This window comes from Acinonyx jubatus, chromosome E2 (assembly GCF_027475565.1).
Source record: "Acinonyx jubatus isolate Ajub_Pintada_27869175 chromosome E2, VMU_Ajub_asm_v1.0, whole genome shotgun sequence".
Taxonomy (NCBI): Eukaryota; Metazoa; Chordata; class Mammalia; order Carnivora; family Felidae; genus Acinonyx; species Acinonyx jubatus.
The window spans coordinates 12,264,205-12,289,171 of record NC_069396.1 but is presented as its reverse complement, the minus strand read 5'-3'; the positions used below and the strand labels follow the sequence as shown (position 1 = coordinate 12,289,171).

At 47.4% G+C, this 24,967-nt stretch overlaps 1 protein-coding gene across 4 annotated transcripts in view; it reads left to right on the top strand.

Annotated features, from left to right (window-relative positions):
* Positions 1-24,967, top strand: part of ZNRF1 (zinc and ring finger 1) — a 106,073-nt gene that overhangs the window by 72,190 nt on the left and 8,916 nt on the right. For all 4 annotated transcript variants that reach the window (XM_027076222.2, XM_027076220.2, XM_027076218.2 and 1 more), the window contains exon 2: positions 17,477-17,572. In XM_027076222.2, coding sequence (XP_026932023.1) covers positions 17,477-17,572 — 96 coding nt within the window. The remainder of the gene's footprint in view (positions 1-17,476; positions 17,573-24,967) is intronic.

Sequence of the window (24,967 nt, the reverse complement as noted above, 5' to 3'; positions counted from 1 at the left end):
GGTATGGCAGTTGGTGGAGCCCTGAGTGGTGGAAGGTAGCCTCCGCTGGGAATGGACTCAAACAACAGTGTAACATACTCTTAATTTGTTATTTCTTTCCAGTTGTACAGCTGGGCCTCTTTCCACAGTTCCATGAAGTGTGATATTCATTCATCCAGCAGATATTTTCAAGAGTCTGTCATATGCCATGGTCTGGGAACACAGCAGGAAAAGAAAAAGACTCTGCCTTCAAGGAGCTTATATTGTAATGGGGGTGACAGATAGCCGGCACAGCGGTGGTGAATGCTAAGAAGAAAATAAAACACATTGGGCTGGGGAGGGTGGATCGAGATTGGTGTCTGTTAGAGGGGTTGTCTAAGGAGGTGAGAGGGAACTAGCAGATGTCAGAGGAAAGGGCATCATAGGGGACCAAAAAGCAAGTATAACAACGTGGTGGGGGCAGGTGGAGGAGGGTCACCTTTCTCAAATGCTGCTGATTGTTGGAGAATTGACTTTAGGATAGCACCATGGAGAGGTCCTTGGCAATCTTGGTAATGGCAGTTTTGGGGTTTGGGCCAGTTCAAAAGGAAAGGAAGGAGAGGAAGTGAAGAAGGCAATCGCAGATAACTCCTTGTTGGTGTTCCTCATTGTAAATGGGGCAGTTGCTGAAGGTGTGGGTGATAATGAGAGTGTTGTAGAAGCTGGGGACTAGCACATGTATGCGGACTCGGTAGAGAGGGAAAATGTGTTTTTGGTTTTTTTTGTTTTTTTCAATTTTTTTTTAACGTGTATTTTTGAGACAGAGAGAGACAGAGCATGAACGGGGAGGGTCAGAGAGAGGGAGACACAGAATCTGAAACAGGCTCCAGGCTCTGAGCTGTCAGCACAGAGCCCGACGCAGGGCTTGAACTCACGGACTGCGAGATCATGACCTGAGCCGAAGTCGGCACTTAACCAACTGAGCCACCGAGGCGCCCCGGGAAAATGTGTTTAGTGGAACTTGTAAGTGGCCCTCTGGTATGCTTTAGTAAATGTTAAATGACCCTGATCATGAGGTAGGGAGCCCTGGAAGGCCTGGTTCAGTTTTCTCTTTCTCTTGGCAGTCCCTCTTCTCCATACTAAAAGTAAGTCCTAAGTGTTTGCACTGTTCTCAAAATATCTCAAAATAGTGGATAATCTTTTATCTGTAATCTTTTATTATACAAATGGTTCTGAACTTTGGGGTTACAAACCTAAACCCTTTTGACAGTCTATGGATCTGTTCCCCAGAAAAAAACATACCTGCCACAGAACCTGGCATATTATTTCAGGTTGATGGATCCTATGGTGTCTATTCTAGAAGTGTTCAGGTCAAGAAGCTGCATGTTCAGTGCATCCACTAGACAGTCACTTAAGGCTAGGAAAATGGCAGAAAGAATAAGAACTCTGTGGCCTTGTTATCTCTCTTCTTCCCTAATAGATTATCAGTTCCTCGAGGGTAGAAATTATATTCAGTGTTTCACCATGTTTCCTAACCCCTTAATAACTAGAGTAAAAATGAATGGACAGACAGACTGACCCACTTGGTTGCTCATCCTATTTGAGTGTGGCAGATGGCTGGCCTCAAGAGAGGATATCATGCTGCAGTAATTTTTAGTAGAGTCAGGGAACCCCAGCTACTTCCCCCTTTTAAAATTCAATCCTTTAGGAGAATAACCATGTCTCCTAAAATATTTTGCATTCATTTCCTATTACTGCTATAACAACTTATCACAAATTTGATAACATAAATTTACTCTTACATTTTTGGAGGTTAAAGTCTGAAATGGTCTGACTGGGCTAAAATCAAGGTGTTGGCAGGAATGCATTTCTTCTGGAGGTTCTAGAACAGAAGCCGTTCCCTCACTCTTTCCAGCTTGTAGAGGCTCCTGCTTGTCTTGACTCAATGGCATCTTCCATTCTTCAAAGCCCACAGCCTAGCATCTTCACATCTGACTCTGATGTCTGCTCCCCTGATTCTCAGGTCAGTCTCATCCCCTTCGAAGGAGGAGACTTGTGATTACACTGGGCCTCCCTGGTTAATCCAGGATAATCTTCTGTTCTAAGATCCTTAAATTATCCCATCTGTGAGCCCTTTTCGTCATGGAAAGTAACATTCCCAGGTATCCGGGATTAGGATCTGGACGTATTTGGGGGACCATTATTCTGCCTGTCACACGCTTGTATGGCTTTTTACACATATGTTTTTGTTAATGGCTAGGCTGGCCAAAGAAAAAAATGGGGAGCTCACGGAGGCTAGGTGACTTGGCATTGGCGACGTCACTTGGGACTTGAATGCCAGAATTTTGAGTCCAGACCCATGTTGTTCCGTTCTGTTTGGTTGCTTGTTTTTTTGTTTGTTGATTCTTTTGTCTTCCACGGATTTCATTAAGTGATATTTATGGGTATTTAGGTTCCCGATGCCAATATTTTGTGAAGGGATGTACTGACTTGAAATGAGGGGATGTTAAAATCTGTGCAAAAATAGTCACCAAGCCAAAAATGTCAGCATGCAGAAGGACTTCCCAGTTTATGTGGTCCTCCCATTTCATACATGCGTGTAAGGCGCAGTACAGGGTCAGCCTGCTGGCTTGACATCTTGTCCACTGACATACATGTGATTCTATATGTCACATCATATCACGGTGTTTGGCTGCCCTGCCAGCCAGATTACGTTTCCCTAGGAGACCCCTGACTTTCTTCACCTGGCACTGGTACCGTGAATAGGGATTTGTGAGGTATTGCCCTGTTTCTGCCACCACGTCGGAGTGTCTTCCTCTTGCTGTCCCCTCTCCCTCTCCCCTGTTTATCTACCAGACTCAAAGTAATCTGAACCAGAGATGAAGAAAACCAGTCCAGTAGCACACTTTATATGTCTTGATAGTGGTCATACACTATTTTAGGAAGCTTAGAATTGATGATCCTTCTGGCTCGTGCTTTGTGTCTGGAGGGTCCCTGGGGAATCCTTTTTGAACTCATTGGTTGGTCGGTACCTCAGAGCTCTCCAGGGTCTTTCCATCTCCTCCTCTGTGGTACTCACAGCCGTGGATGACAGAAAAGCAAAGGCTGAAGCATGAAGGTCTTCTCTTACCCTTATGGTTGGTTCCCTTTGATAAGATGGATCGCTCTACTGCTGTCAGACTATCAAAACAGCCCCATTCTGTTCTTCGGCTTCTTCCTCTTTAGATTCTATTTCAAAGCACAGTTGTGGCCTCAAGGACTGTGTCCTCTGAGTCCTTGCTTCCATCTACCTCTGTGTTGGAGGTACAGCTAAGCAGAGGATGCCCTGCTGGGAAGGGGCCAGGTCTAGGCCCAGGCAAGAAGCCAGCCAACATTCACTCTGCCAAGTAACCGAGCTCAGCCTGCAGAAGTGCTGCGTGCCAGGGCCCAGGCTGGAGGGGGTAGTTGTTAGGAAGGGAGTACCGCAGCACGCGCTCTGCATCCTGAGAGGACACTGGGAGCTGCGGAAGAGCCTGCCAGCAGACCTCCAGGAAGGCCGGGGCTGTCGGCATCGATAGGGCCAGGCAAATGGTGTTTTTCACAATGAGCAGTCACTTAGCTGTTTAGTGTCACGTCCATTTGCCTGGTGAGTCGGATTCTGGTTGAACATGATATAGTCGTACATTCAACTGTTTTCCTTCTCTCCAAGTGACATTCCCATCAGCCATATGGACGCTAGGGTAGACAGTGCCTTCAGAAACTCAGAAATAAACTATTGATTCTGTATAGATTTTGTGTGAGACTCTCCTTCTCTGTCCCTTCCCTTACTCTCCTTTTCGTCTCCAATTCCACCTCCAAAAGCATACATATGCACACTTTAGTTAAAAAAAAAAACAACAACAAAGTTCGTTAAAGGTTCATTTTTAAATAAATCAGTCAAGACCCCAGGACTTGAAAAAGAGTATAAACAGGGGAGAACCAGGCCAGTGATAGGGTGATTCTCAGCACAGTCCTGGCTGTGGGCACTGCTGTGAATGACAGTAGACCTGCGCGGCTGGTGTCCTGCTCAGACGGTGTCCCCCTCTGGAATTGGAAGAAGTGAGGCCCCCTTCTGTTGCTAATCAGTCCACAGATCCTCTGCAGGTAATAACTTCCCTTTTTGCCTCAAGACCAGATTTTATTGTTCCCTTTGTCTTTTTTGAGGTGACCCACATCACCTTGGCCCCTCTCATTGCTGTTGAGTTTAGGAAGAAAAGGCTGAGGATTTCTGCCCACTCCTAAGAGTGTTCTCTGGCATTGCCCAGACACTGGAAAGCCCACTCCAACAGTGGCTACGGGTATCGGGTCCAAGGCCCATAGGTGTGTGGTATACAAAGGATTGGAATGAAGTTGGGGCAGCCAATGAGAGGAAAGCATGGTATTCAGCTAGTAACTAGTCATTTCCTGGCCGGACCTGTTTCTCCCGTTGCCTAGCTTTTGGGTGATCACTAATATCTAAGAATTTAAAGAAATTCTGGCTTGACTCTTTAGATATTAGATCATCTTCCTCTTATAATCCATGATCCATCCTTTAAATAAGACCTCTCTAAAACAAAAGCCAAATGTTCACCTGGAGTCTACATGCATGCTTTTCAAATCATGATTGGATGCCCCTGAACTTGCCTAAGCATGGTAGCCAGGTGACAAAGGATTATAATTTGACACTGATCTTTCCTGGCTCCTAGTTGGGGACTTGATCACGCTCACTCTAAGGCTTTTTTCTGTATTCATACCTCAGGCTCGGGTCGTCAGACCCTCAGGTCCCCACTTAACCCTCTCCCCAACACTCCCTCCTAAACAGACCTTTTAGGGCCTCTGTCTGGAAGAAATGGGTTAGAGTGTCAAAGGGAACAGAACTAATTAGTAGCCGTAGCTCTGGTTCCTGGCAAATGCCTTTCCTATTCTTCACTTGACTGGAATGCTGCTGTCGGGCTCCACCTGCCTAGAATTGCTGTAGCAGTAGGGTGGGTTTGATGTCATCAGGCACATATCCATGCACACAGATCTTCCCTTTGTTCCCTCTGTAGATATCTTCATTGAGCCTGTTTTCATTTGCAGCAAATGAACAGGAATACTACATGTATTGGGTATATGATTGGGATTCATTCTGTATATATTTTGTTTATTTGTTTGTTTGTTTATTTAATGTTTATTTCTGAGAGAGGGAGAGAGACAGACAGACAGACAATGCGAGCAGGGCAGGGGCAGAGAGAGAGGGAGACACAGAATCCCAAGCAGGCTCCAGGCTCCAAGCTGTCAGCACAGAGCCCAACGTAGGGCTCAAACTCATGGACCGTGAAATCATGACCTGAGCTGAAGTCGGACGCCCAACCGACTGAGCCACCCAGGCGCCCCCAGTCCGTATATATTTTTAAATACCCATATATGTATTTTTCATATATTCACTGATTCTAAGGCACATACATTTCACAATTTACCAACTCGAAAATCAAGATGTGTCATTTGTCACATCTTAAAATTATAATTGGCAGGAGTTTTTTCCTCTCTTGAAGGTTCATAACGGTGTCTTTAAATGGATGACCATCTTAGAGTCCACAAAATATACTATGTAGGGTCAGCTCATTTTCCATTTCTTTGCCTGAAGAATTTGTGAGTTTCCTCAACTAGGCAGATGTTAACAGTAAGCCTCAGTATATTTGAGCTGTACTGAGTACAGCCTGGTAAAATGGCCACTCCACGTTCCACATGACTTTTTCTCTGCACAGAACACTCGCACATCCGTCTTTGATTGGGCTTTAGAACAGTGTTGGGCACTATGCAGATACTGCTAAGTGTCTTGCACCAGACCACCTGGCTAGTGACTGGGAGAGCCTGGTTGTTCTGACTCCTGATAGGATTTTCTTTCCTTCAAATCCGTCAGCCTAGAATCCAGAAACAGCAAAAATATTTTGGGGGTGGAATATACTGTGCTTAGAGTAGAGAATGGAGAACACTACTGAGAGAATCTTTATAGTAGGTAAAAATTGAGAATCTAAACACCCACAGAAGAAAAGAGCTAAGCACATTGTCACTATAGAATGCATAGACATTGAGAATGACAAGTACGCGGATTGTTGCTGATGCAAGGAACTCTGTATACTTAAAAAGCAGAATATGAATATCCAAACAGAGAGGATTCTGGGAAGATAGTGGCTGGAATGCACGTCTCATCTTTTTGACTTCCAGTGCCAGCTGTTTACCTCTTCCAGCCAAGCAGGGGATGGGCGGCCACGGCCCAGAAGGAGTTAGAAAGGCCGAGCTCCTGAGAAAATGCCAAGACATAGAAGTGATGGAAGAGATGAGAGACCTAGAAGATGTAACCACGACATTTGTCATACAATTAATAGTAATACTAGAAGGAGGAAGAGGTAGAGGCAGAGTGTATTAGGACAGGTTAGAGCTAGATTTATAATGTCGTAACAGTGCCACAAGCTCAATAGTTTAACTCCACACATTGATTTTTTCCCCCCACACTGCAGTATCCAACAGGTCAAGGGGTGGGGGGCGTGGGGTGGTGGTCTGCTCGTTGGTCCTCAGGAAGCTGAGGTGGTAGAGGGTCCATCCCAATGCGGCGGTGCAGGTGTGTGGTGACCGTGAGCTAGTGCTTAAAGTCTGCTTGGCAGTGCATACGTCACTTCCACTTGCATTTCACTAGTCCAGGCAAATCACAACCCACCTTTACCTTCAAAGGGAGTAAGCAAGCGCAGTCCTACTATAATGTATAGCTGGAAGGACGAATGCCAGAAATACTTGGTGAACGGTACTCATGACTTACCACTGGGGGAAATAACTAAGGCACATCTAAGCATATCCTGGTAAAATAACTGAACTCTGAGGATGAAAGGAAAAATCTTTCAAGTTTTCAGGCCAAAGGAACATACCATTTACAAAGGAAAAAGAATCACACTGGTATCACATTTTCTATTTGCAACACCAAGAAGCGAGACTATGGCAGAAGTTTATCTGTAGACCGTTGAGGGAGAAAAGGAAAGCAATTCAATGATCTTATACTCAGACTTTTATTCAACATAATACTGGAAGTCCTAGCCAGAGCAATTAGGTAAGAAAAAGAAACAAAAGTCATCCAAATTGGAAAGGAACAAGTAAAACATCAGATGACATAACGTAAAAACCTCTAAAGGGGCACCTGGGTGGCTCAGTCAGTTAGGTATCCTACTCTTGATCTCAGCTCAGGTTTTTGGGGTTTTTTTTTTTTGTTTTTTTAAGATTTATTTATTTCGAAAGAGAGAGAGAGAGGGAGGGAGAGAAAATGCAAGAGGGGAGAGGGACAGAGAGAATCCTAAGCAGGGTCCACACTGCCAGTGTGGAGCCCAGTGCAGGGCTCGAACTCATGAGCCACAAGATCACGACCTGAGCCGAAACCAAGAGTTGGTCGCTCAACTGACTGAGCCACCCAGGTGCCTTTTTAAAGTTTTTAAATTTTTAAAGTTTTTAAAATTTGTTTTCAGAGAGAGAGAGGGAGAAAACACAAGTGAGGGAGAGGCAGAGAGTCACCTCAGGTCTTGACCTCAGGGTCATGAGTTCAAGCCCCACATTGGGACCTGCTCTGGGCACGAAGCCTACTTAAAAACAAAACAAAACAAAAAAACAAAACCACTCTAAAGCCTCCACCAAAACACTGTTATACCTAATAAACAAATTCAGTAAAGTCAATGAAATATCAGAAAAAGAAATTAAGAAAACATTCCCGTATACAGTAGCATCAAAAACAATTAAATACTTAGTAATAAATTTAAGAAGGTGAAAGATTTGTGCACTGAAAACTATAAGACGTTGATGAAAGAAATTGAAGAAGACACAAATAAACAAAAAAGTTCCATGTTTGTGGATTGGGAGATTTAATATTGTTAAAATGTGATCTACATATTCAATGCAATTCATATTAAAATTTCAGTGGCATTTTTCACAAAAATAGGAAAAACAATCCTGAAATGTGTATGGAACCACAGAAGACCCTGAATAGTCAAATCAGTCTTGACAAAGAAGAATAAAGCTGGAGGCATCACACTTCCTGATTTCAAACTATGTTACTAAGCTATTGTAATCAAAACAATATGGTATTTGCATAAAAACAGACACATAGACCAATAGAACAGAATAGAGGCCAGAAATAAACTCATGCGTATATGGTCAATTAATTTTTTACAAAGGTGCCAAGAATGCACAATGGGGAAAGGATAGTCTGTTCAGTAGTGTTAGGAAAATTGGATATCTCATGTAAAAGAATGACACTGGATCCCTATCTTAAACCATACACAAAAATCAGTTCAAAGTGGATTAAAGAATTTAGTACAAGACCTGAAACCTTAAAATCCTGCAGTGTATAATTGAAATTTGCTAAGATCTTAAGTATTCTCACCCAAAAGGAAAGGTAGATATATGAGGGGATGCATATGTTAACTCAGTTGTGGGAATGCTGTACAACATATATCAAATCATCACATTGTGCACTTTAAATGACACTGTATCCCTATCTTAAACCATACACAAAAATCAACTCAAAGTGGATTAAAGAATTTAGTACAAGATCTGAAACCTTAAAATCCTGCAGTGTATAATTGAAATTTGCTAAGATCTTAAGTATTCTCACCCAAAAGGAAAGGTAGATATATGAGGGGATGCATATGTTAACTCAGTTGTGGGAATGCTGTACAACATATATCAAATCATCACATTGTGCACTTTAAATGACACTTATTTGTTAATTATACCGTAATAAAGCTGGAAGAAAAAAAAAAAGAATCCTATACCCAGACAAGATCAGAATAAAAAAAAAAGGTATTTGAGCATAGACAGTGAAAGAGCCTGTCCCCGCTGTCACCTGTTGCCCCTGGTACTTAATGTGCTTATGACTTGGCCTTGACTGTTCTAACACACCAAGTCCTCTGCTCACCTGTCACCCTCAGAGGGGCCTTCCCTGACCACTGTAGCTAAATTGATGCAGGCACACATGCACACAACACACACACACACACATACATCTCACTGCTTGATACTTCTGGTGATTTATAATGAAAATTTCACATGTACAGAAAAGTTGAAAGAAGGTTAACTTCTACATCATTTTTATGCATTTCATTTTAATGTAGATGTCAGTACACACCCCTCTTAATGCTTTAGCATGTGTACCATTAACTACAGTTCAGTATTTGCTTAGTTTTTTTCTGGTTGAGGTAAAATTTGCAAACAGTGAAATCTCAAATCATAAGTGTACATTCACTGAATTTTGACATGTATGTGCATGTGTATAAACCAAACCTTTCTCACGATAGAGAACATTTCATCACCCCAGAAAGGTCGCTCATCCCTGTTTCAGTTAATTGCTACCCCAACTCCTACCTCTTCTTGGAGATGTCACTGTCCTAATTTTTTCCACTACAGAGTTTTCCCTATTCTAAAGCTTCATATATTTGGAATCATAATATGTGCTCTTTTGTATCCTTCCTCAGCATGTTTTTAGTATTAATCCATGCTTTGCATATATCAGTAGTCATGCTTTTTATTGCTGAGGAGTGTTCCATTCTGTTCCGTTGTATTCCATGATGCCACAGTTTGTTTACCCATTCTATTGATGGACAGTTGGGTTATTTCCAGTTTTTGCTTGTTATCAATAAAGCTCTGATTAAAATTCATACAAACATCTATTTCTAGGCCTATGTTTTCACTGCTTGTGGGTAAATATCTAAATAAGGAATTGCTTGGGTCAGGCTAGGTGTGTTTCATTTTATAAAGAACTACCAGACCATTTCCCCAAATAGCTCCTGCCAGCAATATCTGAGAGTTCTAGTTGCTCTTCATCCTTGCCAGCATTTGATGTTGTCATTCTTTTAAACTTTATTGTTTAGCAATTTAATAAGTAGAGGTATGGCGTTCTCTGGAGAAACAGAACCAGTGGTAGTGGCAAGGAGGGAGGGAAAGACAGAGAAAGAGACATATTGTAAGAATCTGACTCATGCAGTTATGGAAGCTGAGAAGTTCCATGATCTGTCTTCTGCAAGCTGAAGGTCCAGGAATGCCCTTTGGTGTGGGTTCCAGTTCAAAACTGAAGGCCTAAGAACCAGGAGAACCGATAGTATATGTCCCAGTCCAAGGACAGAAGACCAGTGTCCCATTTCAGTAAGGCAGACAGTTGAAAATCTCTTTTTCTCCACCTTTTATTCTGTTCAGGTCTTCTAATGGATTGGACGATGCCAACCAACACTGGGGAGGGCAATCTACTTAGTCTACCAATTCAAACATTAATTTCATCCAGGAAGACCCTCACAAATACACCTAGAAATAGTGTTTAACCAAATATCTGGGCACCCCATGACCCAGTCAAGTTGACATACAAACTTAACCATCACAACAGACATGTTAAAAAATAGACACACACACACACACACACACACACACACACACTAAATTGATTTTAGGTATCAGTGTGGCTCTCTTCTGATATCTACTTACGGGAATTTTCTTGGTTGCTGGGGCACCAGGTGAGCATCCCCCCTAGAATGGAAGTACAGAGGCTGAGTCCAGAAGGGAGATACTGAAAAAAGCAAGTCAGAATTGCTGAGCCTTTCCCCAGTCCAGAATGTTCTCCAGGAGAGATTGACCCACACCTTACCAACTCCTAAATTGCGCATTGGTTTCCAGTTACTGCTCAGGATTTGGGGGAGAAAATGTGTGTGAAGAATGGGGTATCTGCTCGTGGGGACACATCTCTTCAGCAGTATAGAAATGTCAAAGATAGTCATCCTGTGTTACCCCTTGATCTTTCTTTTGTAATAAATCCCATTTAACCACATTCGTTTAGTCAAGTCTCATTTCATAGACAAACACCACAGGATGTGAGAGGGAAAGATCCAGGCTGGAAAGTTGGAACTGAACAGGGCTGCAGTGTTGAGGGTAGTGCTCTCTGGGGGAGAGGAGTCTGCATCAGCCCCTCTTCCCCGGGACGGCAGGTCCTGCCTGGACGGCCTGGCTGCCTTTTCCCCGGTTGCTTCTTTAGATTTCTCCCTTTAGGTGATCCCAGAGACAGGCAGAACTGGGGCAGCGTTAAAATAGCGCATCAGCATAGGAGGGAGGGTCAGGGAGGGAACTGGGGCAACATGCAGAGCACACGTCCCGCCCCGCCCGAGAAATCAGGTCTTAAAGGAGAAGGTTGCAGTTTTGGGAAATGAGAAGAACTTTGGTTTACATCACAAGATCAATGTCGTGGAGGACTGAGAGAGTCGTAACTTGAGCCGGGGCTCCTGTCCTTCCTCAGTTGCCCCGTCAGAAGGACCCAGGTGAAGGAAGATGCATCCTGTACATGACCATGTGCATGTTTCTCGGATCTCTGTTGGTTCACCTACCAGTGGGGCTTACCCTGACCCTGCAGTTACAGGGGTCAACGCCCTGCACTGGGTGGTGAGTGGGGGCTTGTCTTCTCTCAGGAGCTCTGGTCTGTAGCCCAGCTGAGGATTCCCTCATTTACGCAATCTGCTATTGAATGACAGGAAGCAGCTGGGCTCTGGCTGATCACACTCTCGTGGGCTGTTCTGGCTGTATAATTTTGGGCTGATCTGATGACAAGAGAAGGAACAGAAGTGAGGCCTCCATTAGAAGGGCGCCTGTAGGTTGGGGTGGAGAAATCCTGTAGCAGCATTTGCTTGGTAGAGCCCGCCCAGCGCAGAATCGGGTAATTGCAGACAAATTCCCCTTGGTGCCCTGTCATTGATTCCTTCCTCATTTCGGGAGGTTGGCAGAGAATCACAAGGAACCATGTAACTTCCTCACTTCTGCTGAGGCCTGGTGGGAGCAGACGATGGCTTTGGGGCCCCACGGTCAGACTTGGCCAGCAGGCCTGAGTTAGCTGACACTTCCCTCCCCTCCCCCTCTTATTGGCAAATATTGAAGACCCAACACGTGTAGGGCACTGCCTCTGAAAGAAAATAAAGATAGGGAAGGGAAAGCAGCTGGGTGTGCTTGCTGTCTGTCGCCCAGCTCCGGGGCGTGGTGGGCAGTCTGGTCTCAGATGCAGTTAAGGAGTGTCCCAGAGGCTCCACCTGTAGCTTTGTCGTGAAGGAAAAGTAAGCATCTCTTGTGCACGCTTCCTGAGTGCTGATGAAGGGCCCTTACAAAATCTCACATAATTTCGTCAGGTGGGTGACTTTGCAGACCTTTGGTTTGTCTTTGTTCACAGGGCTGACTTTAATTTGGCTTGAACTTGAACTGCTTTCCAAAATGGTATCAAAATTTCCTAGATATTTTAACCTTCAGATAGCTCATAAAGATCACAGTGTTTATCATTCCATAGGGCTGTTGATGCTGAATGGAGACTGGACAATTACAAGAAAAGATTGGGGCAGTAGAGTGGTAGAGTCCATCTTGATCATCGGATGACCTTTCGGGAAAGAAGGTGGGGACGATAGTTTTCTCCCCTTAGCTCTCCATCTCTCCTACCTTTTGTCGTTTATTTTCTATTTAAAAGGTAATTTGCAAATTCAGTGTCTTGAAACCAGTGCTACAGGCCCAGTGCCAAGTAGAAGGCATAGTTCCGTCCTTCCATAGTAACAGAATTCCCAGGAAAAAAAACATTATCAATTGTTTCAGTTTATGGGATTATCCAGGCCCACGATGCTTCAGAAGAAATTGCTGGGACAGTGTGGAGGCTTTGAAGTTACTATTAAGTAACACCAGCATTTGTGTAGCATTTACCATCCTTTTGCCCTATAACGCCTCCTCCTTAGACCAGCCTGCCTGTCCCACAGCCCGGCAAGCAGAGCACAAGCTGGGTGGTCAGTCTTCCCGGGTGCTGTGTGCCTGCTCTGGCTCCCTGGCTCTGTCACCTTGGTGTCCTCTTTTGCAAAGTGAAGATCAGTACCCACTCTGTTTTATGGTAAATGAGGAAACACATAAAGCCCAGTGGCTGCTCACAGTAACGACTCAATAAATGTGAGCTGTTATTTGTCATCGCAGGCAAGAGTGGGAGCCGTAGAGGCTGAACAGGGACCATTGTTCCACACTGGCAGTGTAGAAAGTGCCGTGCACAGTGCTCCAGAAGTTCAGAGGAAACAGAGGTGGGACAAGCAGAGATAGCTCCTGCCCCTTCCCCTGCCATCACACTTGGCATGACCCGTGGCCTCTACGCCCTCCAGATCCTTCCCCAGCCTTCCTTTTCCTTCCTCCTCATTAAGTACTGTCGGGCTCGATGATACATTTGATTAGCTTCTTCGTGTGCTTTCAGGTTTATTATCTCATTTGATCCATTTTTTTTTTAAGTTTATTTATTTGGGGAGAGAGAGCACAAGCAGGGGAAGGGGCAGAGAGAGAGGGAGAGAGAGGATTCCAAGCAGGCTCTGTTCTGTCAATGCAGAGCCCAACGCGGGGCTCAATCTCATGAACCGTGAGATCATGACCTGAGCCGAAATCAAGAGTCAGATGCCTAACTGACTGAGCCACCCAGGCTCCCCACATTTGATCCTTTCAAGAGTGAGGGAAAGTACTCTATTTTTCAGGTGAGGAAACAGGTCTGGGGAGGGTAGATTACTTTCCACATGTTGAGCCTGGAAAGCCCAGGTGGTCTTGTCATTGCCCACTCACGTAATAGAGGTCTTGTCATTGCCCACTCACGTAATAGACTGAGTTATTTTTCAATCCCTACCCACCCCCATTCCAGAGGTAGGTGATTAAAGTGGCACTAACCCTGCTTTCACTAAAGTACAGGTCTCTTGCTACCACAGTGCTGCTCCCTCGCCAGATGGAATATTTCCCAACCCACCTCTTTCTTAAAACCCTGTTCTGAAGTGTGTTTCCCAGCACCACCAAGCAGTTGACTCAATTTCAACACTGTCTCCCTAGAGGTAGCATCAGACCGCACAGGTTAAGGGCTCAATCCCACAAGACCGCCCCCACTTCAGACACCAGTCCCAAGTCCATGTTGTCGCCTATGCTTCTGCCCAACTGGCTCTTAATCAGTGGTTCCTACGACCCCCTTCTCGGGTTCATTTAATTTGCTAGAGCCGCTCGCAGAATTCAGAGAAAGAGTTTACTTACTTGATTACCATTTCGTTTTTAAAGGGTAGAACTCGGGAACACGCAGATGGAAGAAATGCTGAGAATGAGGTATGGGGACATGGCGTGGAGCCCCCAATACCTGTCCGGGGGGCACCACCCTCCCTGAAGCTCTACGAGTTCACCACCCTGAAGCTGTCTCAGCCCTGTGATTCGGTCTATAGGCATGACTGGTGAAACCATTGGCCACTGGTGATTGAACTCCATCTCTAGCCCCTCCCTTCCCCAGAAGTTGGGGGCAGGACTGAAAGTGCAGACCTTCTGATGAGCTGATTGGTTCCCCTTGGAACTAGCCCCCCATCCTTAGTGTACCAGGGACCTTCCCAAAGTCACCTCATTAACATAAATTCTGGTGTGGTTGAAAGGGACTCATTATGAATAACAAGACATTCCTTTTACCTTACTGGCTCTGGAGCTATTTCGGGAACCAGTGACAAAAGACCAAATACTACTGGTCTTATTATGTTGGGGAATTCCCAGGGTGTTTTAAACTCTGTGCCAGAAACAGGACAAAGACCAAATACATAGTCTTATCATAAATCACAATATCACACGTGTGGTGGGCCTTCTTCCCTGATGGAAAGGACTTTAGATTGCAAGCTAAGAAATCTGACTTGGTCTCAGCCCCACCCCCTCAGGTGTTTGAGCTGATGTCTTCCCTCAAGGCTTCTTTGTCTTTACAAGGAAGGTACTGGCCTAAACCTGGGAGTTTGTTTTTCTAGGACATAAATGTCCAGTGACATTTCCTTGTAGGCTTTCCTGTTGGGTGGCCTACTTCCCACTACCTTAGCTGTAACTCAACTCCCGCTCCTGCATTCTGGGAATCGTGTTGGGATGAGGGGTGATTGATGCTATTATAGTGATGACAATGAATCTGTTCTAGTGTATCAGAAAAGTGAGTAATGTGAAGTGTAAGGCCTTTTATCAGTAGCAACAGTTCGCTTGAGCACCTCCTAGTGACTGTATCAGGGCCTGGCGTTGGAGGAGCGGGTCCAGAGCACGTCCACCCTGGCATGCCAGCGCGGAGCCCTCAGCCTGCAGACAGTGTGCCAACGTAGCCAGTTTAAACTAGAAAAGTCCTGTAGTCACCAAGTCGTAAAACCTTGGTCTTTCGAGTCAGAAAAAAAAGATGAAGGAATCTCTGAAGAAAATAAGACAATCTCCCAATGGTTGGTCATTCTGTGGGATGTTACTTAATACTAACTTCTTTGCAGGGCCCGGGCCTGAGGGCAGATCCAAGGATGCAGAGAGACTTAGGTTAGAGGTGAAGACATCCTTGTCCTACAAGACTCAAGTGCATTACTCCCTTGTCCACCACATATGCCACACTGGGTCTGTAGATTTCTAACCTGAGTTAGAAAAGAATCAGCCTGACACATCTGAGATCTGGTTTTGGCTGAAAATTTAGAATGGACCCTCTCTCACCATGTTTCTTTACAGTCTTCTGGTTTTGTTATTAATAGATTCATAACCACCCAGAGATCAGAAAATACAGCCCTTGGATTGATAGCATTTGCAAGACTTTTAGTTTTTATTTTTTTTAATTTATTTAGTGTGTGTGTGTGTGTGTATGTGTGTGAGAGAGAGAGAGAGAGAGAGAGAGAGAGAGAGAGAGAGAGAGAAGAGAATCCCAAGCAATTTCCACGCTGTCATTGCAGAGCCCAGTGAGTGGCTCAAGTTCCCCAACTGCAAGATCATGACCTGAGCAGAAACCAAGAGTCAGATGCTTAGCTGACTGAGCCACCCTGGCACCCCACCAGACATTTTAGCTGAGACACAGGATGCTAACGATCTTTGAGGGAAAAGGTTGGGGGAATGGGGACTGTGCCATGGAATGAGGTCCACTTTGTCTGTCCTTAACCGGACCCTGGATTTTCTGTCTGGTCCTATAGATCATTGTCACTGAAAAGAGGAGGGTTTGGAGAAGACTTTAAGCAAAGTATTTGTGCCTTACATGGGAACACGGGAGCTGGCTTGCTTCCTGTCTCAGCACCAGCAGCTGTCAAAGTGCAGGGCTTTCCATACAGAATGAAAAAGGCCCTGGGAGAGACACTGTCCGGGAGGGAGCAGCTGACAGTCAGTACAAGCCCTCAGCCTGTTATCTATTTGAGAAGAAATTGTTGCTGCCCGATATTACCAGCATCCCATGAAACTGTGCAAGGAACACTTCAACTAAAAGTTTAACAGGAGAGTCAAACCTTGACAACAGTATTTAGATGTGCCGTCACGGACCTAAGATGTCCAAGCTGCGTGGGTAGGAATTGTGGTCATAAAAGAGAGAGGCTGTGACGTATGAAATTTGATGTGGACAAATAAGTAATAACTTGCTGATGGTCTTAGATCTTCCTGGTAGAAAAGAAAAGAAATGATCACTTGAAAATAATTTCAATAAAAATTAAAATGGGGGAAATTGGAGATCGTTTATCTTTAAAAAGTTGTTCAGGGGCGCCTGGGTGGCTCAGTCAGTTAAGCGTCCGACTTCGGCTCAGGTCATGATCTCACGGTTTGTGGGTTCGAGCCCCGCATCGGCCTCTGTGCTGATAGCTCAGAGCCTGGAGCCTGTTTCAGATTCTGTGTCTCCTTCTCTCTCTGCCCCTCCCCCACTCACGCTCTGTCTCCCTCTGTCTCAAAAATAAATAAACATTTAAAAAAATTTTTTTAAGTTGTTTATAAAAAAATAACTCAAGGGACTATGTTTGATTCATGGAGTGCAGCTCAGAAGATTCTCAACCAAAATCTCCAATAATTGGGCACAGTTCTGGTAAAACTCCTTGGCTGTCTAAGCAGTCCAGACTTCCTTGGGAGGGGGACGGCAGGGTCATGACGCCCTGTGTTTGCCTGGTGTAGTGGAACAGCTGTTCCTGTCAGTGGCATATGGCCAAGGCGTGCGTGGCATTTGGGAGGGCTCCAGAGGGCCACCCTGCTGCTCCACACTCTCAGGGGACAGCTGCCTGAGCCGCAGGGAGGCAAGGTGCCACCTGGTTATGGGTGGTCGAGGAGGTACGGCTCTATGCCTTCCTCCCACAGGTGATCAGCCGTGTGGTTTGGAGCTAGTGAGGAGGAAGGGTATTAAACACTTTGTTACTCAGAGACTGATTATTTGTTTGCCTGGATTTTATTCCTCCCTATCACTGCTGCCCACTAGAGCCCCTGGGGAAAGGATCTAAATGGAGAATAAAACTCAAACCAGCTGCCAGTGACTTCTGATAAGCTTCACCGATGGGCCTGTCTCAGGGAGAGCACTGGCGAAACAGGGGGATTCGGGAGCTGTGATAAATAGTAATTAATGAAGGAGAAATCGGGTCTAGGGTGTATCCAGATTGTAATTCTCCATGTTGACTCTGACCCCCACATGACTGTAGCCATCTGCGGTTTCTGTGTTTATTGTGGACGTGCTTGGTTTGGAGGAGACATTTCACACCGTTTTCCTGTCTTTCAGGTTTCAAGTGCCCCATTTGTTCCAAGTCTGTGGCTTCTGATGAGATGGAAATGCACTTTATAATGTGTCTGAGCAAACCTCGCCTCTCCTACAATGGTAAGGGCTTGGCCAGGGGCGGGGGAGTCTCCAACTGAGGGTCTTCCCGAGTTCGAGTGGTTCTGGGCAACCTTTGCACCCCCCTTTCTGGCGGGAATGCCTGCGTGGTGTTGAGGAATCCGACTTTTGAAGGCGTCTCGGTGCACCAGCTGGAGAGGCAGCCGAGTGGAGCAGGAAGGCGGCCCAAGGGTCAGGCCCGTGGCACCCAGAAGTCTCTTGGGTGCCCAGGCCTTCTGCCCCCTTAGTTCCTTGCACCTCAGGTTGGGAGATGCGGCCTTTGCCCATTTACACACCTGAGGGCAGAGGGCCTGGAGGGGACGCCACCTCTCCTTGGGGAAGGGGACATCTGTGCTGCTGGTGTGCACGGAGTGCTTTAAGCCTTGGCGTCCACAGCAGAATACATTCACCAAGTGGACACCCTTCAGGGATTCAAAATGCTGACCTGCCACCTGGTCGCTCCACCAAGGCCCCACTGCTTCTTGCTTCAGAGCCGAGCAGTGAATACAACAGGTAGAATCACCAGGCCAGGCCATTCCTAATGTGGTGCCTCCGTGGACAGTGAGCATCAGCGTCTGCCTCCATCACTGACTGACTGGACAGTCTGAGAGGCAAGAGCTTAGCAGAGGTTTAGTTTCCAGGTCCATGAAATGGAGCTGTCAGTAACCTGGCTGTGAGGATTTTGTCAGAACAAAGTAAGATATTCACACCTAAAACCCGTCAATACAGAGCCTGACCCGTGGTCAGTGCTCAGGAAGTTACAGCTGGCATTGATCGGAGACAGTCACCCTCAAAGATGTGAGCCCATCCATGGGTTGGTTGCCTTTCATTTTCCAGAGTGGACTGACCTCTGTGTCGTGCTGGGTGCTGTGGGCTTCCGCCCTGTGTTCACTCTCGTGTGCTTAGTCCGGTCCTCAAACCGTGTTCATCAGAGAACTGCGCCTTCTGCAAGGCACTAGATCTGAGGGGGGTGTGCTCCGGCCCCGTCACGGGGCTACTTCTGGGGTTAAAGTCATAGCGGTGCTCGGGACAAGTTCTGTGATTTCTCAGAGCCTGTGGACTGGATGGGAGGTGAGCCTCTGATCGCTTGAACCCCCTCCTGACGATGAAGGTTTCCTGAGTAGATTCTCCTTACAGAGCGGTCCTTGGGCTCCTGCCTCCACACAGCATTAGCCCAGGAGGCCTGATGATTCCAGATTGCTCCCTCGAGGTAAATCTGACAAATCTGACATTCGTTCTCCTATAAACACACCCTACTATTCTCTTATCTCTGATTTACTTGCTCAGCAGAAAGATCTTGAGTACATGTGGGCAGGCCAGTTATCTGCTTGTCTCCACGACACTCAGTCTGGTGGTATTTGCTCAGGTCAGAGGACCAGCCGCAGGGAATGTCGTGGCCCCACCTCTGCCCCCAGCAATTCCTTCCCCTTCATCTGCTACCTGGTGCCCAGGAAGCCCTTCTTCTTCCCTATGGACAGCTTCTCACTGTCCCTAGACACTGACCGCTGCCACATCTCTGAAACTTGTCATGTGAGCTCTGGGCTTCCTGTCAGACTCATCAGCATACGTTCCTTAAAGGATGTTCCAGCTCTACTTTGTCATGTTCCTCGTCTCTGCCTGGGACCATGGAGGGAGCTGAGTCTTCTCCCGTGGCCCACAGCCCTCCCCAGCCATGGCCCAGTAACTGTGTTCACTTATTCTCCGCATGTGCAGAGCCCTCATGAAGACCGCTTTTTGTCCTGTGGGTTGCTGGGGAAAGTTCTCTCTAGACACTGCCTTGCTGTCATAAGAACACAAAGCAGCCTCAGAGTGGGTTCCACGCGAGAGGACTGGGCTCTTGATGTCATCAGGGAGAACTTTGCAAGGGCAGCTGTGGAGGACAGAGTGCTCTTGGGGCCACCTGAGTGAGAAGTACCCACATGCCCCATTAGGAGAACAGGAAAGGCGAGAGACTTGTAAGTGCCTGGTGCTGCCTGGAGCTCTCCTCCTTGCCCACAGCCACAGGGAAGGGACCCTTGTCCCTCTCCCCTCACTTCCACAGGAGAGCCAGCTTGGCAGCCCAGCCTGAGCACAAGCCACCCGCAGAAGCCACACTCAGAGTCAGAGTCCCCTTAGAAGAAGAGGAAGTTGACCAACCAGCGTGAGACCCAACTACAGCTGTTCTCAGTTCTGTTCCATTTTCCACTCCTCCTCTAATTGAAGGGCTGCCTCTTCAGGATGTGAGTGTGTGTGTGTGTGTGTGTGTGTGTGTGTGTGTGTGTGTAAACTAGAGGCTCAAGCACCTCCTTTACAAAAGTCAACCCTTTACCACCAGAGGCAAGGAGAGGCATGTTGTGTCTGGTCCTTTCAGTGGAATTTGACTTAAGGGGATGGAGAGGTTTCAGAAATGGCGGGCTGGCCTCTCTGTGTGCACTTAATGCCTGATAGCCAGTCTCTGTGTTTTGTGAAGACATCTAAACCTTCCAGAGAAGAGAAGGCATTTGCCACTGGGGATATGTATGTGGAGTGGGAGTCTCCAGAACTTGTCTAGGGCCTATTCTAGCTCACACAGAGCACAGGTATTTCAGGGACCGTAGGCCAAAGTCCCAGGTCAGGACATCTGGGTGTTTACTTTGGTTTTGTCAATAACCTGTTTTACGCCTGATCTCTCATCATCCCCACCAACTTCACTTTATCTTTTCAATTCAAAAGAAATGTGAGAAGACTTCTTTACGTTATTTAATCTGTGAAGTATAGAGCTCTCAGAATCTTCTGGAAAGTAGGCAAGATGAGGCTTTCTTAGTGAATAGAGAGAAAAGTGCTGTTTCCTTTTGAAGATTCACCAGAACTCCTGGTCACTCCCCTGGAGATTTCTCGTGTGTATACACACACACACACACACACACACACACACACACACACACTTTCCGTAATTGCTGGCACTAATTGGGGAAATTTCTAGAAAATTTGCAGCGGTTATGTAAGATGAAATTTAGTTAACCACCAAAGGAAAAAAAGTAGAAACCTCCTAAATGAGGCAGATAGAAAGTAGTATTTTTCTTATTATGAGGGTTGGCCTGAGCTGTGGATTGGAAAGCCTCCAGTAGCGGCCTGCCAGATTAAAAAAAAAAATTAGGAAAGGCAAGACTAGATTAACTGGTTCACCCAGTGCGCAAGAGAAATGTGCAGGCCAGTAACTGGTGCTCCCAGGGCAAGCACCTGGCTAGGAAGGCTTGTGAGTAGTTGCCCCATGCTGAGGGTGTAGGATGGGTGCAGGGCCCCAGAGCACTGAATGTTCCATCCTTCTTCTCATCCACGGGTGGCTCTGAGCTCAGGACCCCTGGGAGATGAGGGAGGAATTGGGGGGACCCACTTTTGTTGATAAATGCAGTGAGCTTGAATGGCCCTTTAATTTCTCTCTATGTGCAACATCTATTTGTGGTTCTGAGACCAGGGAACTCACCCTCAAGAATATGCACTCGAGGAGCTCCTGGGTGGCTCAGTTAAACATTCGACTCTCGATTTCAGCTCAGGTCATGACAATCTCATGATTCTTGGGTTCGAGTCCCACATTGGGCTCTGTGCTGGTGGCATGGAGCCCACTTGGGATTCTCTGTCTCCCTCTCTCTCTGCCCCTCCCTGCTTGCGCGCTCCCTCTCTCTCAAAATAAATAAATAAACATTAGAGAAAAAAAAGAATATGCACTTAAATTTTGACCTTCACATTGCTCAGCTAGCAGTACGAGCCTTGAGATTGGATGGGGCACTTGATTTTGCTATGAACAAAATAGAACCATAATACTGTCGGGGGCGTGACAGATGGCCAGCTGTCAGTGGAAAGTTTAGGGGGCCCACATTCCAAGACTAGCCAGGAGTCCTTGGCCCTGGTAGATTCTGGGGGGTTTCAGGTTCCTTTGCCAGCAGTGTTAAGGAGAGCTTGGTTGCTATCAAAATAGCTTCAGGAGATTGTCTCCCCTCAGCTTTCTTTCTTCTCTTTCTTTCTTCTTCTGGACCCATGCTCTGCTTCCAAGGTCCTAACAACCCTCTTCCCTCCTCTCCGCCAAAAGTCATTGCCCCCGACTTTAGGGCTCTTAAAATGCTGCATGCCACACAAAGTTTCTTTAATGGAGAGGGAATCTGACTCCCTAAAAAGGCAGGAATGCCTCCTTCGAGTTTACCCCAAGGCAGCAGACTTGTGTAAATGGTGCTTATCTGGCCTGTGTCCCTGCTGAGAGCCTGTGGTTGGCATGGAAATGCCTTTTCTTAGGCCTGGGGGAGCCAGGTCCTGGCCTTTGAGTGTGCCCAGCCCAGTGGGGCACTGGCAGTGTCTACCGTTAGATGCTTCGGCAGTGCCGGACTCGGAGGTGTCGGTCCTGGTGCCCCTCCTACAGGAAGAGGGCTGGTGACCGGAGGGCCACTGGGAGAGCGGGGAACCCGTGGGCAGGAGACCCACAGGGGCTTGCTGCAGTGGGGAAATCAGAATCGGGTAGTTACAGAAGAGACTTGAGCGGGGTCGCCGTGGGGAGCCTCAGTAGGGATGAAGCCCTCCGGGCGCAAGCTTTATTGGCTGCCCCCTCTTGGCCACCATCATTGCAGCCCAGCCCACCAGAACAACTGGAGCGTGCCCCACAGTCTGGGCGTTGGGGTGGGGATGCCACTGCTGGGAGGGGAACCCTCTGCTCCAAGTTTCCCCTTTTCCTGGAGATTCCCCAAGAAGGGAGCCGGCGAAACCGGCGCCGATGGCACTGCTCCTCCCTGTCCCCCAGGAGACTGGGCCAGCAGCTCTGCCCTTGAGGAGACCAGGCTCTGCTGCACCTGGGCAGGAAATGAGGCCAGGAGGTGGGGCCAGTGTCTCTGCGTCATTTGCTAAGGGTTCTCCCTCTGGCTCCTACCTTCCTTCCCGCCAGGGCTTTGACTGCCATTAAGCACCAGAGGAAATGCATTATGTATCGTCCTGCTCTCAGCTGCTGGCTCTGAGCTGCACCAACTTCAGCTTTCCCTCCAGGCTGCCAGCAGAAAGGGATCAGTAGCTATTTGGGCCTTCCTGCCCCCTCCATGCCGCCAGACCAGCCGTTCGGGCAGTCCCTTGGGGAACGTGGAGCCAGCACTCCACGGGGCAGCCAAGCCCCACATGGCAGCCCTCCACCCCCCACAACCCCCCGCCGGAGCCCCTGCGTGCACACAGTCACAAGAAGAGGAAGATCTGAAGTTGTGGGTGAGATGGGTGGTGTTTTCCTGCCCCAAGGGAAGAGACTCCATCACCTGGTCTTTTAAGGAAGGGAGGTAAGGTGGCCACGTGGAACTTGTCTTGGGAGTCATGGCCACTTACCAGCTGCATGAGCTGATCCAGAGACTCCCTTAGGGTCTTTAGGACTCATTGAGATGTTTCTGTGAAGTTCTGGCATACAGCTGGCCCCAAAGAAATGAAGCCTCATTTTCTCCCTCTCCTACATCTTGCTTTGACAAATAGCAGCTGTCAGAGTGCCCCTCTACCCCGTATCTCAAGGCAGGAGTAGAAGTATGCAGCCACCCCCCAACCCCAGTCCCTGCCCTGGTGTCACCCTCTCCCACTGTGGTGCCAGAGAGCTTTGTCTCTCGTTTGGCTCCCTGATCCATTTGGACGGACAGATATTGGCATCACTTAGCACCACTCCCACTCAGACCAGACACTTCTAAACTCCCTCTTGGGCAGTGACACTGGCTTTGCACAGGGCATCAGGGACTTGGTGGGGCAGGGAGTGGAAGGGGGGTGGGGGGGTTGTCGGGAGCCAATAAGAAAAAGGCAGAAAGCACAGCTTCATTCCTGTTTTCTCATCAACCAGCATCAGTTGAGGCCCCTCCTCTGGGGACATCAAAGGACGTTTGTGTCCCTGGTGGCCTCAATTTGTGCCAGGCCCAGGGTCCTCGGCTTTGTGCCTCGAGGCTCCTGACAGCAGGCAGCAGCCTCCCACAAGAAGTGTATGGAAGACTTGGAGGAGCTATTTGATAGCCAACCGTCAGCCCTAGCCATTTTCACTCCCCTGCTGAGCTCCCACGGACATCTGGGGGCTGTTGACTCCCTGGCCCCAGGGATCGGGACAGGAAGTTTTACTCAACCTGCTCAGGCCTGTGGCCGGATCTGTGTACCGCCTGCCTTCCGCTGTGGGAAGAATACTGCTCCCTGGGCACCGTGCCAGGTGGGTGCCACTGGCTTCCCCAGGCTGTCAGGGCCCCAGCCCTGAGCTCCCCTGTCCCACAGCCTTCCAGGCCTGGTGCTGCAGCCCCAGGCTGGCTGGTGAGGCGCAACACCGCACTGTGTGCGAATGGTAATTGATTGTTTCTAAGAAGATGCATCTGACCTTCATGTGCTCAAGCCGGAGTCCTTGATAAGAAAAGGAACCACCCTGTGCCTCCTATGTCTTCCCCTAGTGACATCCAGTATGAAAAGAGGGGCGAGTCGAGCAAACCTCAGGCCTTCTCTCCATTCCTGGCTCCCTTCCTATATCTCTGTCACCTCTGCTCTGGCCTGGAGCCAGTGCAGGTGGAGAGCACAGCCAGTGGCTCGGGAAGCTTTGGGGACCCAGGGAATTGTAACCTACCCATTGGGCTCACGGCTGGGGTATCAGTCAGTGGGGGGAAATGCAGAGGACACTAATTGGGAATCTGTAACGTTACTGCACCCCAGGGATAGGAATCATCCATAAGTGGGGAGGAAGGGAGGAACCATGAAACGGGGCTGGGGCCCAGACTCACTTTCCCCCTGGGACGCCTGAGGCGGAGAGGGCTCCCAGGAAGGTCCGTGGTAAAACTCTGCCCCCTCAAAGCTAGACTGTTTTCCTTCCCATCTTTATTGGGGTGTTTTCCTCCAGTGTTTTATTATGAAACTATGAAACATACAGCAGAGTTTGAGGGTTTTGCAGTGAACACGCAGAGAACCCAGAGTCTGGAGTCTGCGTCTTACGGTACTTGCTCTGTCACACCTCTGTCCACCAGCCTATCCTATCTTTTGATGCATTTCAGAGCCGAATGAAAACACCAGTACTTTTCTTTATTGGCGCTTTTCATTGTAAAAGCAATGCATGTGCAAACAAATTTCAAAATATATAAAGACATTTTTCTTCTAGTCCTCCTTTCCTTCACCATCAGAGTGTATATTCTCCCAGGCGTTTTCTCTGCCAACACAACCAGGTGGATACACACATACATTTCAATATGGAGGGTATCTGGTGCTTTAAGAAATGGGATCCTGCCCTTTTACCGATCTGCCACTTGCCACATTCGGAGTCTGAGGCTTCCCTCCCCTTGGCAGACTGATGTTGTGCCATTTGCTTTTTCCGTTCTTGTCACCCTTTCAGGTGGGCCTGTGGGTTAACCTGATGTTAACAAAAAGTGACCACAAATTGTCTTGGCCGGGAAGCAGAGGGTGACTTCTGTCACAGCT